The 15,372-nt window shown below is 44.9% G+C and overlaps 1 protein-coding gene across 2 annotated transcripts in view; it reads right to left on the bottom strand.

Moving 5' to 3' along the window:
• Positions 1–15,372, bottom strand: part of rhobtb3 (Rho related BTB domain containing 3) — a 32,554-nt gene that overhangs the window by 4,836 nt on the left and 12,346 nt on the right. For both annotated transcript variants that reach the window (XM_030420019.1, XM_030420018.1), the window contains exons 8-12: positions 8,476–8,585; positions 6,947–7,052; positions 5,507–5,680; positions 1,010–1,176; positions 623–719 (exon numbers count right to left, since the gene is read on the bottom strand). In XM_030420019.1, coding sequence (XP_030275879.1) covers positions 623–719; positions 1,010–1,176; positions 5,507–5,680; positions 6,947–7,052; positions 8,476–8,585 — 654 coding nt within the window. The remainder of the gene's footprint in view (positions 1–622; positions 720–1,009; positions 1,177–5,506; positions 5,681–6,946; positions 7,053–8,475; positions 8,586–15,372) is intronic.

Here is a 15,372-nt window from a genome sequence, read left to right as displayed (position 1 = left end):
AGTATCAGGAAAAAGCATATTTAACAGTTAATAAGTGCATAAAAAGGTCTGTATCAGTCTTCATAAAACAATTAACAATGGCATAATATTTAAGTTATTTAAACTCAATGTGTTTATAATGCTATTTATCAGAAACTGATAAGCAGTCTATGAACTGTTAACAAGTTTCTTATAAATGTCTCCAACTTACCCGTATCATCTGAAGAATCTTATGAGGACTTATAATTACAACTAACTAACGCTTATTACGAGGCACTTAATGTAAAGCATAACCAAAATTCCTGAGGTGACAACATGGTGTTTCATTTGAACTGACAGCCAATCCATGGACACCCTGATTACGCCTCATGGATTTTACAAACTCGCTGGACATTGGAAACAGACGGGGAACAAACCTGCCGTTCACAGCCTTTCTCTGAGACGGAGGGAGCCTAACCTACATATACTGAGTGGGAAAACAACAGATTCTCATAAGCCTGGAGGCACGTGGACTTAATTATTTTTAAAATTAAGCCAAAATCAGCAGTTTCTTTTTGCCATCACTCCATGCAGCATTCTTAGCTTTTGTTCTGGGCTTATTTAGGTTTTTTTTGCTGCGTTTTAAAACGATGCACACGCTGACCTGAGAGCTCCAGGAAGTCAGGTTTGTGGCTGAAGATCAGGTAGTTGTTGGCGATGAAGTGGAGGAGCCACACATACAGCTGCTCTGCGTTGTGGCACTGAGAATAAAAACAGACATGAGGGTTGGTTAGAATTAATGCTTTTCAACGGATTACTGAGAAGATCTGTTGCTGATGGAGGCCCGAGGCTACCACGAGCACAGAAAAACAAATTGCATTTGACAAACGGCGAGACTTTCATTTTGCATAGCAGCGGCTGAGCGAAATGTCACATCATAATGGAGTAGTAGTCATTTTCCACAGAGAGGCTTTCTCCCGCAGGTCTGTTTATGTTCCCTGCTCATCTCTTTTGACCTTTTCTCACCCTCGTGCTCATAAATTGCACTGACCTTTGCTCGGCGGAGTAGTCGGATCACGCTGATACCTGTCGACGACAGCTCTCTGCTGGGCATGCTCTGGAGGTAAGCGCACACGCACACTTCACACAGATGCTGCAGACGCTTCACCTGGTACATCTCGGCACAGACCAGCACGGCCATAGCCTGCAGCACGCTGGCTGGACACACAAACACAAACACACACACACACACAGCTCCGTCTGACACGCTGATCATGCAGTAATGATCAAACATGCATTGTCATTTCATCTAAAGATTACATTTTTACTCCACATTTTTAAGGATGTGGACCTCCAGAGGAAATCAAAGGCTTAAAAAACGCTCCCTGAAGCAAACAAAGTGTTTTTATGACTATTGGTCCGAGAATTGAATTGGAACAAAGCCACGCCGGGAATTTCAATGAAGCTTAAAGCAGCCATATAATTATCAAAGCACTTTGTGGGTCTGTTATTATACACAAATTAGACGCTGAGTGAATCCAAAGGCATCAACAATATCATTTAAAGTGTCTTTAGGCCGAATCCTTCACGTTGAGCAAAAACGTTGTCTGCTTGATGCAATAGAGCACATTGACATGTTTGACTGTTGGTATCTTACAGAGGAAGATATTAGGAAAGACAAAAAGTGAAAATATTAAATCCAAAAAAAAACCAACACTGATTTATATTTCTACATTAACAATGGATAGAATAAGCATATTAATGTCGGAGGCGTACGTGCTAAAAGTAGCCCCCGACTCAACACTTACCCACATCTTGACTGTGCATTTTAGCATCTTTCAGCTCATTGTTTTGGTCAGCTCTAAAGTTCTGATCGCCTCCCATTGCTTTAATCAGCACCAGCAAGCAGTTGTTATGAGCAAGTAGGTCTAAAAAACCCCTCTGTGCACTGATCCAAAGAGCAGACAGATGCAGCTCGCTGGTGAACACAGTGAAACATTTAGCAGCTCAAGAGCCCAGGCCTTCCCAAAGGAGTTGATAGAAACACAGCTAAGAGATGGAGTGAACACTGTCAGGCGGCCAGAAACACAAGTCCGGGAATAGGCCAGAAGTATTTACTAATGGCCCTTTTCTTCAGCATTATTTATTTATAAAGTGCTTTTAAAGAAAATGACGGGGCAGACCAGCTCTTCCTGTTCCAGTCAACCTGTGCAACAATACTGATGTAAACAAAAAATAACATCACATTTTTCATCACCTCCGGAAAGCACATTATGTTTCCTGTATCCGTTTATTGGATTACACCAAAACCACTGAATGGATTTCCGTAGTACTTGGAAATCCATTCGGAGGATGGGTCTTGATCCAGAACAGACCTGATTAACTTTTGGTGTGGACAAAGGGAACAAAGCAGGAGTTTTTTTTATCAACATTTTTGTTAAATTTTTCAGGGTGAAGTGGGTAGATCTTGATGAAAATAGAGACACATATATGATGTAGTGAGGGCTTTATTTAATTTTTTTTTTAAAGCGATTCAGCGTAGTTCTTGGCAAATGGAAGTGATCACTATATTGACATGAACACCCCCAGTGAAAATCTTCCAGTGAGAAACATGCTGTTTTCTCTTGGACGCTACTTTTACAGAGAGGAGTACAGAGGGATAGAGAGCTTCACACTCGGTGCTACGCCGATCATCTGAAGCTCAGTATCAGCCGGACCGATCGGCTTGTGGTAAATACAATGCAACAAATTCTAAAACGTGGACGCTTCACACACATCTGGCAGCAAAGAAGATCTCTACAATCAGCACAGTTTCAAGGTGGGCAGCCGAAATTAGACACCGATTCAGTGTTTTCGACCAAATGTGAAATATGGTCACAGTCTCTCCTTCTGTCTGAGTTATGGCATTGAATAATGGCGTGAAGAGTGTTTTTAACAGAACATTGTGATGTCACATTGAAGGTGACCTTTGACTTTTTGGATATCAATTGTCACAGCGTGGAATTTTGTCATAATCGGCGTATGAATTCTTGAGTTATGGCCCAAAAATGTGTTTTGTGAGGTCACAGTCCCAGTTGACCTCGTAAATTTAATCACTTCATCCTTGAGTCTAAGTCGAATTCCCCCCCGAGTAGTTCCTGTGATAACGTGTTCCCGAGAATGAGACAGACGGGCAGACGAGCCGAAAGCCTAATGCCTCCAGCCGCGGCGACCAGCAGCACGGAGGCGTGCATTAAACCACACGATCTCCGTGATTACAAACTACACACATCATCGTCAAGAATCAAGTCACATTAAATTTCAACAGCTGAATCGGTTTGCGCCAAAATAATTTTTTGCACTGCTCTTTCCAAGCTGTCAAATGACATGACACGCATGTGCAACAAGCATCAAATGCGTAACGTCAGTCCCATTATGTAATGTCAAAATGTCAACTCAGATGACTCATCTGTGTCAGTCAAACAGCGCCTGAGACATCCGTCTTTTCCTCCTGTAAACACTGATTCTCTGCCTGTCTGACCGGCTGAGCTGCAGCCACACAGAGAAGCGGCGGAGCAGGTTTGTCCTGCTCGGCTGCACAATCATCGAACATATAAAATGAGCAATAATCACGTACTCTCCTCTCATACAGTGTGTACACTACGGTATTTATCTGAATGAAACGCTCCTCCTTTGAATCCCGCAACCTCAGTTTTTGCCTCGACTGGTGGCGTTACCTTGCTTTGACCTTGAGTGCTGAGCCCTTACGTAACGGTGCGGCGGCTGCAGCCTCTGGAAGCTCTTTCATGGCTTTAATTTCCTGTTCCCATTACTCAACCTGAGGCTGTATCTCTGGAAACAGCTTGCTTACCCTCCCCGTACCTAAGCTGGATCTTAAAGGCTGCCTGTTGAAGGTTTTTTTTTTTCCCACGATTTTCATTTTTTTCATCAAAACATCTCATGCCACGAAATAAGGGGATTGTCAGCACTCAGTAGCCGGCTATTCAGAACAGATTATTCTGAGCCTTTATAATGTCTATTCAGCAGCTTCGTTACGTAACAATAGCGAAAGGGACGATGATAGCCAATGTAGTAATTAACTCTAATTCTGTAAGTGTGAGTTATATGGCTTTATCTATTAATTAAGGAATGTAAAATATTGTTTTTCCTCTATGGATCTGTAATCTGTCGTTGGAAGGACTGAATCAAGAAAGACTACAGTTTCTTGTCAGTGTGCGAGCGCACACACACACAAGACATATTTGCATAAGCTTGTCATTCAAAGTTGCAATAAGTAATCTTTTGCCACTAGGGGGCAGAAAACCTTAAAAAAAAAAGTAACAGCATTTATCCAGTTGTGGTGGCTAAGCTGTTAGCAGGGCAGCTCACTTACACATGTAGCAGACACAGAGCAACATGAACATTACACCGGAGTCCTTCTGGTCACCTGTTCAGAGGTAAAAAAAAAACAAAAAACAATATTCACTGGCGTTTTTGGTCCATTTGCTTTTGAGATGTTTGACTGTGTTCACCAGGTGTTTACCTCGACTCTAGGCCCATCGAAGGTGCATACAATCTTGTGTGCCCAAAATAACAAGCAAGTGGCTGAAAGCTGCTCCAAGCGTTGATTTCCAGTGGGATCAGCGGTACGAGCGTCCACATTACAAGCACTGACTCGATTCAGCGTTGAAATGAAAAATACCACTTCATGCAACTTTAAGGTTGTAGGAAACACTTCAAACAATATGTAATGCACTTCAGCTCCTCGCCGCCACCGCAGGGAATGACCCGCGCTAATTACTTTGAAAAATGCGGCACACGATGTGACAGACAGCGACAGAGGAAAAACAACAACAACGACACGTCTGGGGCCACGAGTGTGGCGCCGTTAAAAGCAGATGAAGCAGTGATGCCACGGGTTGATTTTGTCAGCAATAAATCTAATTGAATTTTAAGCCCGGTGCTGTTCTCCGCGCGCCTCCCGAGACCGACACTGGCAGCGTGTCGCAGTCGCACAGATGGTTGATGGCACTTGTCATCTGCGCTTCCGTTTTTTTTTTGCGTGTGTGTGAGCGGGGGCCTCGAGGAAAAACACTACTGTACCTCTCTGAAGTGTTTTATGATTTGGTAATGACGCCGATTCCTGCGGTGCGCTCATTGCGGTCCATTGTCCCTCTGTCGTGTTGTCGGTCAGGTCCATGGCACCTCACTCACAAATCAACCAGTGTGGAGTAATTATCCATTATCAAACTCTGCAAACTCTGGTTTTATTTACAGCAACAGCCAGAGGGAGAGGTTATGGACGGGTGAGTGAGTAACAGACCGACTGAGGGCTTCCCAGCGCAATCAATCTCACCACCACACAAAAGCTGCTACAGGGTTTAATTAGTCCACAAGATAAAGAGGACGCGAGGGCCATTTTCTTACTATATTTAGGCCTCCCACCGGGGATGTGTTTGCAGTTTTAGGTGCCATTAAAACGGCAAACTGTCGTTAATCTTGATGCATACTGTAGTGGCCCCCCGTGGTACGCTTCAGTGCACGTCTGGGTTGTGTGCAGTAAACTCACCGGGACAGCAGGAGTCAGTGTAGAGGTACTCCAGGAAAGACAGGAAGGTGTCTGAGGAGACTCCGTGGATGGGCACCACTCGGCTGCGGGCTTCTGCATACTTCCCGCTGAACATGGCCGCCATGACGTCACAGCGCGCCACCAGCACTGCCCGGTGTGCTGGTAGTACACTCCCTTGAACACACACACACACACACACATACAGACATGCAAAATTAACATGTAGGTCTAGAATTTGAGAGTGGAAATCAAGGAAAGTCCCAAAGAGCTGTGAAGCAAAGTTCTTGAGAGTATAAACTGTTCATGATTACAGTGTTTAAAAGGGTAGCACCGCCAATTTCCCACATTATAGTGATTCATATGTGAGGAAAAGTGGCATAAAGCCTTTTGTGGCTCCTTCAAAGTTGCACTGTGGGTAATGTAGGCACCAGGTTTTGAAAAGCACTCCACCTGTCCAGCATTGCTCTCTGTTGGACTCATTGTGGACAAATAGAAAAACAAATGATAAAAAAATCGATACCGCAGAACCAGAGATATCGCCCAGGATGCCTACATTACCCACAACACATCTGAACCACTGAGTGACCTCACTGGAGGCAAATTATCAGATTACAGGCAGCTTCCCCTGGAGCCACAAAAGGCTTTATACTACTTTTTTTCACATTTAACACACATGTAGTAGAACTTCCTAAGACCTGTACACACTTTAATGTGTACAATTGGCGGAGTTACCCTTTAATTTGGACTGCTAGTAATGGAATTATGATCAAACAACACATGCAAGTTTTAAATATTTTATGTCAGCGCTATTAAATCACTAACATGTCTTTTTTGCCTCGTTGCAAAAGTATGGAGTCCAAACCTAATCCAATTTGACTTGTTATGAGTGATGGCCTGTCACAACGGGCCAATTCAAAAATCAGGAAACAAATGACATGAGAGGCCCTAGCACAAGTCCTGACATTACATAATAGCTGTTATTAAGTGTCGTTGACAGCCGGCGACAGCTCTCAACACACTCCGTCAAAAAAAGTAAAAATATTCTCGTAGAAAATCTCCTCTGTGACCTCTGAGAGCTGAACTCACAGCTCTGAGGTGCAGGGACGAGAAAAGCTCGCTGCACTTTTTTCAATGAGCTGAATATTGATTGAGGAAAGCTTTGGGGCAGTATTTCAGGTTTTCTCGGTCTGATCCTTTAATAGAGAATCGGCTAAATGCAGCTCATGGAGGAGCTGTTGTCGAGATGAAACATGACAGGAAGGGAAGGCAGCCCGGTCCCTTGAAACCGTTTTATCTTATTTTGCCTCCAAATGGATGATCAGGCCCGAGGACTGAGATCATAATTCAATCCTGGCTAATGAAATGTGACCTTCCTCTGCCGTGTGACCGCGCATGCATTTGTAGATGTGTGTGCGTCGATTGAGATCAGCGTGGACCCACCTTGCACCATGAAGATGACATCAGAGTAAAGGGGAGAATTGAAGAGGTTGACAAGCGTCTGGGGTCCGAGCTGAGCTGCCCGCGCGCTCGGCGTGTCCCTGGGGCCCTGTGCGCGCACACACACACACACACACACACACACACACACACAACGCAGAAAAGAGAGGAAGCCAAAAGAAACGGACAGAGGGAGTTAACATTCCTCTGCTGAATGTCAGGTACTAGTTACCAGCACATTTGCCATTCTGTGCATCAGTCTCGCCTCCCCAGTGGAATACAGATGGCCTCTTTGCCAGTCTTGCTTAGCGCTACCCAAACACACTTCAACCGCAATGCCAAGAAAGACACGACGGAACTGAAAAACACACTGAGAACCAGACGGCTGTCCAAACTGTCTGTTTATCAACGCGTTCCTGCTCATTTTAAGCATTTGAATGAAGCACGAGGCAGTAAAGTGCGTGTGTGTCTAGTCCACTGCGCAGCACAGCAGGTGAAATCAGCGGCGTGAGGCCGGCTGTCGGTGTGCCATTTTGGATGTGCACAAGTGGTTTTCGTTAAGTCTGCAAATGAGCGTCATCAAAAGCGTCCCATTAGCATTACACGACCTTTCTCAGTCAACTGAAGCACAAAGAACTCCATATTCTCGCGCCGCTCTGCCGCAGAGGGGAGCGTTCAGCAAACACCAGAGTCCTTCAGAAGAGGCAGCGACAGATTCAAGCCTCTTTTGTAAGTCAATGGGAGGCTTATGGAAAGCAAATCCTCAGCCCGTCTCGCAGACCAACAGAAGACTGAGGCGAGGTGTGCGCAGACGACGGGACCGACTCACGACAGGACATTAGGGTGTTTCTCCTCGCGTTAAAGTGGCTCGGGCATCTTGCGGTGCGTCAGCTCGTCTCGCCACCGCCTCAGGTGGAAGGCCACGTTCTCTCCTGACAGGGTTGGTAGACCATGCGTGGCGCCAAAGGCCTGTCAGAGGCAGACATGTCATATCTCCTGATCTCCCCCCCTCGCTCTGAACGTTAAAGTCTGCTGCCTGTTATACAGAGCCACATTCTGTTTTTCTAAATAGACGCCGTGACGCTGCAGTTTTTTAACCTAATGTTTGATTTCCTGACTGATGTCCGCTGTGAGCTCCCTGCGGATCTCGTGTTGTGCTCTGGGCTCCTTCGAGAGCACCTCTTGTTTACCCTGTGCTAATTGCCACAGTGTCTGAGAGGTGATACAGGCATTAATTAAGTTAAAAAATATGCTAATTATAGCCACATTATTACTGCGCCGTTTCTAAACAAGGCCTCGCTAATTAGGGGGGCTGTTAGTCTGCAACTACCAAAACATGTGTTTATACCGTGGAAGAGAGGATCGGACACATTAAAGATATTTAACCTCTGTTGTCGGGGAGGGCTGTGAGACCTTACACACTGCAAAATCCAAACAAGATCAAACAGAAGTACAAGCATGTGATTTTTATGCCATGTGTGTGTGTATTGGAGAAGAGGAAGAGAGGTGATGGTAAACGTTAAAGACTTCACCCTGTCTCTGCCGATGAGGGATCGTATGCGCTCCATAAGCTGAGCCACCGCTATGGAATTCTTCAGCTTCTCCTCCAGGGCTTCCTGGAGGTGGTCCCACTCCCATGCTCCTACAAAAAGATCCACAAACACACCGATTCTTTGGACCCACAATAGTACAGTACACAGTGACTCTGTTCTGGCTGGCACTGTGCTCTGACCGCCCACATATCTTTTTTTACAACCAACACGCACGGAGCTGTTTTTGGACAAAGTTGGCTTATTCTAAGAATTGTCTGCTTATATAATCGGTGGTGGTTATGGGTGGGTCACCCGGATTCCTACGAATGTCAGGGACAGTGACACAGATGCCTTTGCAAAACACATTCATTCATCTTTTACCAACTAGTTGCTGGCAAATAATGCCATTACATACATATTGAAAAGGTCAGATGGATTTTATAAAACTGTAATCCATTTTTTCACCATTTAAATTACAGATATCATGTCATACAAGTCTGCTTATGAATAGAGAATCTGCATGTAAGTCATTTCTCATCCAGTTCTCATCACATTAAAGGGTAACTCCACCAATTGTATACATATAAGTGTGTTTGCAGGTCTTGGGGAGGACTACTGCATATGTGAAAAAGAAGTATGAAGCCTTTTGCGGCTCCAGAAGAAGCTGCATGTAATACAATAAACTGCCTCCATTGATGTCAGTCTGTGGCTAAATTGCACTGTGGGTAATGAGTAACATCAATGGAGGCAATTATTAATCTGATAAAATCTGACAAAATCAAGTCTAGTTCAAGGAGAAGTCTCACTCTGAAATCTCACAGAGTCAATCAATTATGAAGTCAGCCATGAGTTTGTAAATACAAACCCCCAGCTCCAGACTTCTCTCTCCAACCAGCCATCTTTCCGCCGTCGTCTTCCACAAGATTACAGAGCGTGACTTCTCTTTGAACGAGACTTGTGTTTCTGGTTAAAAAAAAAAAAAAAAGGATCTTATTATTTGACAAAAAAGTCTACCTCTGTAGCGATTTCACTTCTGTAATGTTGTCAGGCAGTTGGAACGACAACCTCAGCCTGCCGGTGGCAAAAACAAGCACTCTCTGTGGATGTTACTTTGACGGTCAGTGTTGCCCTGAAGAATTACGTTGCAGCCTCTGCAGCCATGTCGGTAGCTGCCAGCTGAGCCGACTGACTGGACCGATTCCAAAACTTTTAGCGAGGATTAATCCTTTTCTCACCGAAATATAAATATAGGGCCAAGGTTTAAACATATAGGAATTTCCCTTTAATGTGTAAACTTGGTGGATTTAAAATATAATGCTGAAAAACACTGTGTTCAAGTCTTCAGCCTTGCATGCGGTTGTGTGAGTTAAATGCTAAATGCCAGCAGACTTGACTATTGTAACATACGGATGTGTAGCAGTGGTAATGTCGACCATGTTCGCCATCTCAGCTTAGCGTGTTTGCATGCCGACATTTGCCTATTAGCGCTAAATGCAAAGTAGAACTGACGCTCACTGGAATGTTGTGACAGGTAAAGTCATCATAATCATTAGGATTCATCCTCTGGGGACCACCGTTTTAAGGCAATCCATCCAATAGTTCTCAAGAAAAAGAAGGAAAGGAATAAGGAAAGAAGACCTTGTTCCAAGGAAATATGGCTGTGGTATATGGTACATTGGGTTGCCATAAAAAAGGATATAAAAGGAAATGTATACTTAGTAACCAGCAGCACTGATATATAAAGATAAACCTTTGAACTAGACATGATAAAGACCCTCTTTTATCATTTGGAAAACATTGGGGCTGCTTGTATTCACCTCAGCGGTAAACTCCTTAATAAAGCCCGCACAGCCCTGCAGCTTGATCGAAGCGGCGCTCTCTGTCTCGCCAGGGCATAAACAGACTGTCGAGGGAAGAAGGGAGCTGGACTGGGCAGGATTTATCTCATCATTAGTTCATAATGAAGGTATTTGGGCTGATAGAGGGATTACCTCAACACGCGGTGGCGGATAATGACGGTGCGCGGAGCAGACACCTCATAGGCAACGGGGAGAGATTAGCTCAGGAGCTGCGCTGCTGACACATGATGCAGCCAGACACCAAAACACAGGGCTGAGACAACACTGCTGGATGTTGTCAGATGCTGGGAACGCTTAAATCACTTCTACATAATCTCACAGAGTTGCGGCGCTTGGTGATTTTCTTCTCGCCTGCCGACACAAACGCGCCCTGACAAACAGATGCTGAGATTGGATCCTTTTGGGAAATGAGTTGTGCAGATAAACATTCATTTCCTGGATCAGTATCGCAGCCTCCCTGACTGTAAACCTTAAACACCCTGCTGGAAAAAACAGCATAGACCTTTTGGTGTCACCAGCGAGACCAGCATATGTTTTGGTGCTGGTCTATGCTGGTTTTTCCAGCAGGGAAGGTGCACTATGCAAGAATTTTAGGTGAAAACATGCAAAAATGGACATAAATTATCAACGGAATGTGAAAATATATATCATGGCAGTATGACATCTACATGGGTTGCAGAGATATCCAATGACGTTAGCAAGCTAACCAGTTAGCCTCGGTCCGACCGACAAAGACTAATTTGTTCCGAGCTCCCAGTCCTGACCGCTAGCTGAACTGCTAACTGTGCTAAGTAGCGTGCTAATAGGTGGCAGCACATCACTGGAGTAATCGCTAACGACAGCTATGATTAGCAGCCGTTAAAGGTTACTCTGGTGATATGCTGCCATCTATTTATTTTGTGGATGATTTTGAAACAGGTTGAGAATTCTTACATATTGCACCTTTAACCTTACTGGCTCCAAAAAGGCCGTACACCAGTGCAGCTGCATGGAAACAACATTAGAACATTTTCCCTCCAGTGAGACAAGTTGTCCCAAAAACAACTGGGCTTTAGTCTGAAATTCGACCCCGACTAGGGCCGAGGTGACCCACACAATGTGCCGTATAAATGTAGCGAAAAAAGCACACACGAATACACACAATGGTGACCAAGTGACAAATTGGATAATTCAGCAGCACCCTACACAAGGAGACGCAGTCTAACAGTGTTAACATCACACAAGCAAAGTCACGGCCTCTGCGACTGTCCACACACACCCAAGTGACTGAAAACCCAGAGTGTGGAATAAAAGCGTGACGCTGTGTGTTTACAGGGGGGGTATTGTTATGGAATTAATTTTTTTTTTTTCGGCTAAGCCATCAAAAAGGAGCTTCAACTGACAAATGAGTGGAGCTGCAAGCGAGAAGATGTCCGTCACGTCTCGGGGAAAAGTACAGCTTGTTGCGGATTTACTGCCAGTGAGCCTCAAACATTGGCTTACTGTGCTCCAATTGTTCCTGCGTGCTATGGAGGCGCACCATCGACGTCTCCCAGTTCAAGAGAATCCACTAATAGAGGCAAACACACGCTGCTAGTGAGGTCGGCCGCCTCAAACGTGCAGTCTCACCCGCCATGTTGAAGGTTAACATTTGTCACACAAGGCTTAGCACCGTCACCCTGCAGTGCTTTATGGAAACGTGACATTCGTATTCCACTCGGCAAATGCACACATATTCCCCGTTCCACTGTTCTCTACACACACACACACACACACACACACACACACATTAACAATATGCTCTAGTGCCCAGCTCTCCTACCACCCAAACACTCTCTCACGTAATTCCACCACAAACGCAAGCAGCACCTTGAAACACTCCCCCCCCTCTCTGTCACCCTCAACTTCGTTCTCGCCCCAATTTTCCACTCCTCACTTTCCCATCTTCCTCCTCTCTCACACACACAAAGAAAAAATCCTCACAGGGACGTGTGTGCGTGTGCGTTAAACTACACACTGCACCCAACGTCTTTCAACCGCTTGCTTTCTTATTTTTATTCATACAGTCACTCACAGAGACCCAGTCTAACCCTATAATCTTCTTCCCTTCACTGAGCACACACACACAAATGCACACACACACACACACACACACACACACACACACACACACACACACACACTGCCTCCAGTCCAATGTGTGCGTGTGTGTGTGTGTGTGTGGCTGAGCACACGCCTGTTCATTCAGACCGCCGGTGCTGCTCACATACATGTTAAGAGGCAGCTATGAATCAGACATTAGCGCAGCTTTTCTGCCATGAGGGCTCCTGCACCATATGCAGCCTTCTGATGGAGCGCCGGCATACTCAGAAGCTGCGCTCTAACATGCAGGGAGCACAGCACTGCAGGCTCTGAGCCGCAGACTGAGGAGATTTTCATCACGGCAACTGAAGTCTCGCAAGAATATCACACGGCTATTTAACAAGGCTTCATACGCGACTGGAGAGCATTTTCGCATCTGCAAACGTTTTGCTTGTGTGTTTTCTGCCTGTATCCTCGCCTGTGTATCACGTTAATGTAGGACACTGTTAATTTTACATGACAGTTTCATTAGAGAGTTAATCTCCAGTCAATTGGAATTTGAGGGCTTCTGTAACGGGCGACAGAGCCAGAACCTAATCTCATCAGCCATCAGAAGGATGAGGTTCAATTTCTGCAGAGACATCACTCCGCGATCCGAGCCATGTGTCCGTAATGTTTAATAAAAGAGAGCTGGGTGCAGATAAAGGAGACACGGGTGGCCCCGAGGCACCCATGCACAAATATGAGCGAGATCACAGTACTACTCCACGAATGATCGGGTCCAGGATTAAAATACTACAGTTGCTTAATATCAAGCACTTTCAATTTGACTGATCTCTGTTCCTCACCATAATGGAACATTGGACAAGGCCCAACAGCAGAAAAACTGCCTCCTGCTGCCAGGGGACATTAATCATTGCATCTAAATTATGAGAGAAAGAGCAACTGCTCCTGCTGGATGGGGTTCCCATGCTGTGGAAGTCAGTCTGGCTCTGTTAGCCGTATTTAAACTCCAGTTGTAACGCGCAGAATCGCTCCGACATGGCAAAAACATACAGGCAGCATAAAAGAGGAAATGATGCACACCATTTCACAGAAACAATGCGGTGTGATGGGAGTAGACTGACGGAGCGATCCTTTGCTGAGTCCAGATTGCTCTGGCCGCTATTTTGGAGACAGTTGTGTTTTCTGATCTCCACTTTCTATTTGGCACCTCCTCTACAACTGATCCTGACGCCAGAATGCCAGTTTGGGCAACTCTCATTGTCGGGAAACCAAAGGGTTTTAATTAGTTGAAATTAGAGTGTAGATATCCAACCAGAACCAACAGGGTTTAGAAATGATTTGCGGTCACTACAAATTGACCTGGTGCTATCAAGTTCTTTCAGTGAAAATATAGGCTAGAAATAAATGAATAGCCCATAAGTGTTGTTAAATGGCGACTGATAACAAGTGATGGACCTACAGTGTGTGTTGGGGCTTTAAGTCCTGTGAAGTGGTTGTCATATACGTGACACAGGCTATTTGTCAGTTTCTCAGGCAGCAAACATTCATGTGGGACTCTGCGTGACAGGGTAACACAAACTCAGTGCTTCAGCTTACATCGTCTGTGACGGGCTCGAAAACAAAAAGCCTGTTGAGTTCAGACTGGGCTCGGTTGCTACTCTCTCGGACTCGGTCTGGTTAGGACAGAAGAATGCTGCCGGAGCTGCACCCGAGTGGGGATGGGATGTTCCTCTGTGTCGCTGTGATTTAGTCTGGTGCAACATTTCAGGTCTGACTAACACAAGCTCTTATCACATGTGGGGTATTTAGCTGCAGTATAATTAGAACAGGGCTGCGAAAATGGCCACAATGACCAAAGAGATGTATAATCTATACATATATTTTGAGTTGAATCAATTAGTGGAGTATTTGATTAGTTGATCGCAGTAGAAGTGCGTAGTTTTTGATAATTAACTTTGTTATGGTCATTATTGCTCATGATACTGTCGTGGCTCTAGGTATAGCAATGGGTGTTGGTCCACTTTGGTCCAGACTGAAAAAGCTCAACAATGAGAAAACGGATTGAAAAGAGTATTTGTACATTCATTCATGGTGTCCAGAGGATGAATCCTAAAGACCATGGGGATCCCCGGCTTTTCTTCCAGCCCCACCAGCAAGTTCATATTTGTAGTTTTAAGTTAAATTGGATGGATTGCCATGGACTGCCAAAACATTCATGTCCACCTGAGGATAAATATATCAAGTGACCCTTAACATGCCATCATCAGGTCAAAACTTTTAATAAAAAAAAAAATGAACTAAAATAATGGAGAGTATGCACAGAAACCGAGGCGTTAAAGACATTCATGTATTGTGTTGCAAAGATGTCTTCTGATGGTAGCATGCTAACCAGCTCGACCCCGGCCTGTCCTGTCTTGTACTACCACTTTGTGCATCAAGAGATGCCACCTAAGCCAACCAGCTGATGGCAGCAACAGTTAACAGCACTTAGCGGTGACTCTGATCACACACCTCCCCCATTCGCTTGGAGTGATTTCGACAGGTGGCTGATTCTTACGGACTCTCCTTGTTGCAACTTTAAGACCTTCCTTTCAACCTCAGATGTACTTTGTGTGGTGCTAATCGGCAAATATGAGCTTGCTAACGCGCTATACTTAAGGGGAGGTAAACATTACACCTGCTAAACATCAGCATGTTAGCATTGCCATTATCAGCGTGTTAGCATTGAACTCTTAGCGCTGCAGTGCCTAGCCTAGCCTCATGGAGCAGATAGCATGACTGTAGTCTTGACTTCTGTGAAAGCAGATGTGGCGAAAAATTCTGTAGCTTCAGCTTCTTAAATATGAGGAATTACTGTTTTTCATCTTCTCTGATAGCAAATTGAATGTTTTTGTGTTTTTCCACCGTTGTCTGGAATACTTAGGCGATTAACTATGTGGGCTTTGGGAAACTGTAATTTTGGGAATGGAGC

Source organism: Sparus aurata, chromosome 6 (genome assembly GCF_900880675.1).
Source record: "Sparus aurata chromosome 6, fSpaAur1.1, whole genome shotgun sequence".
Classification (NCBI taxonomy): Eukaryota; Metazoa; Chordata; class Actinopteri; order Spariformes; family Sparidae; genus Sparus; species Sparus aurata.
Note: the sequence above shows the minus strand (reverse complement) of the source record. Positions and strands in the feature narration are given on the sequence as shown.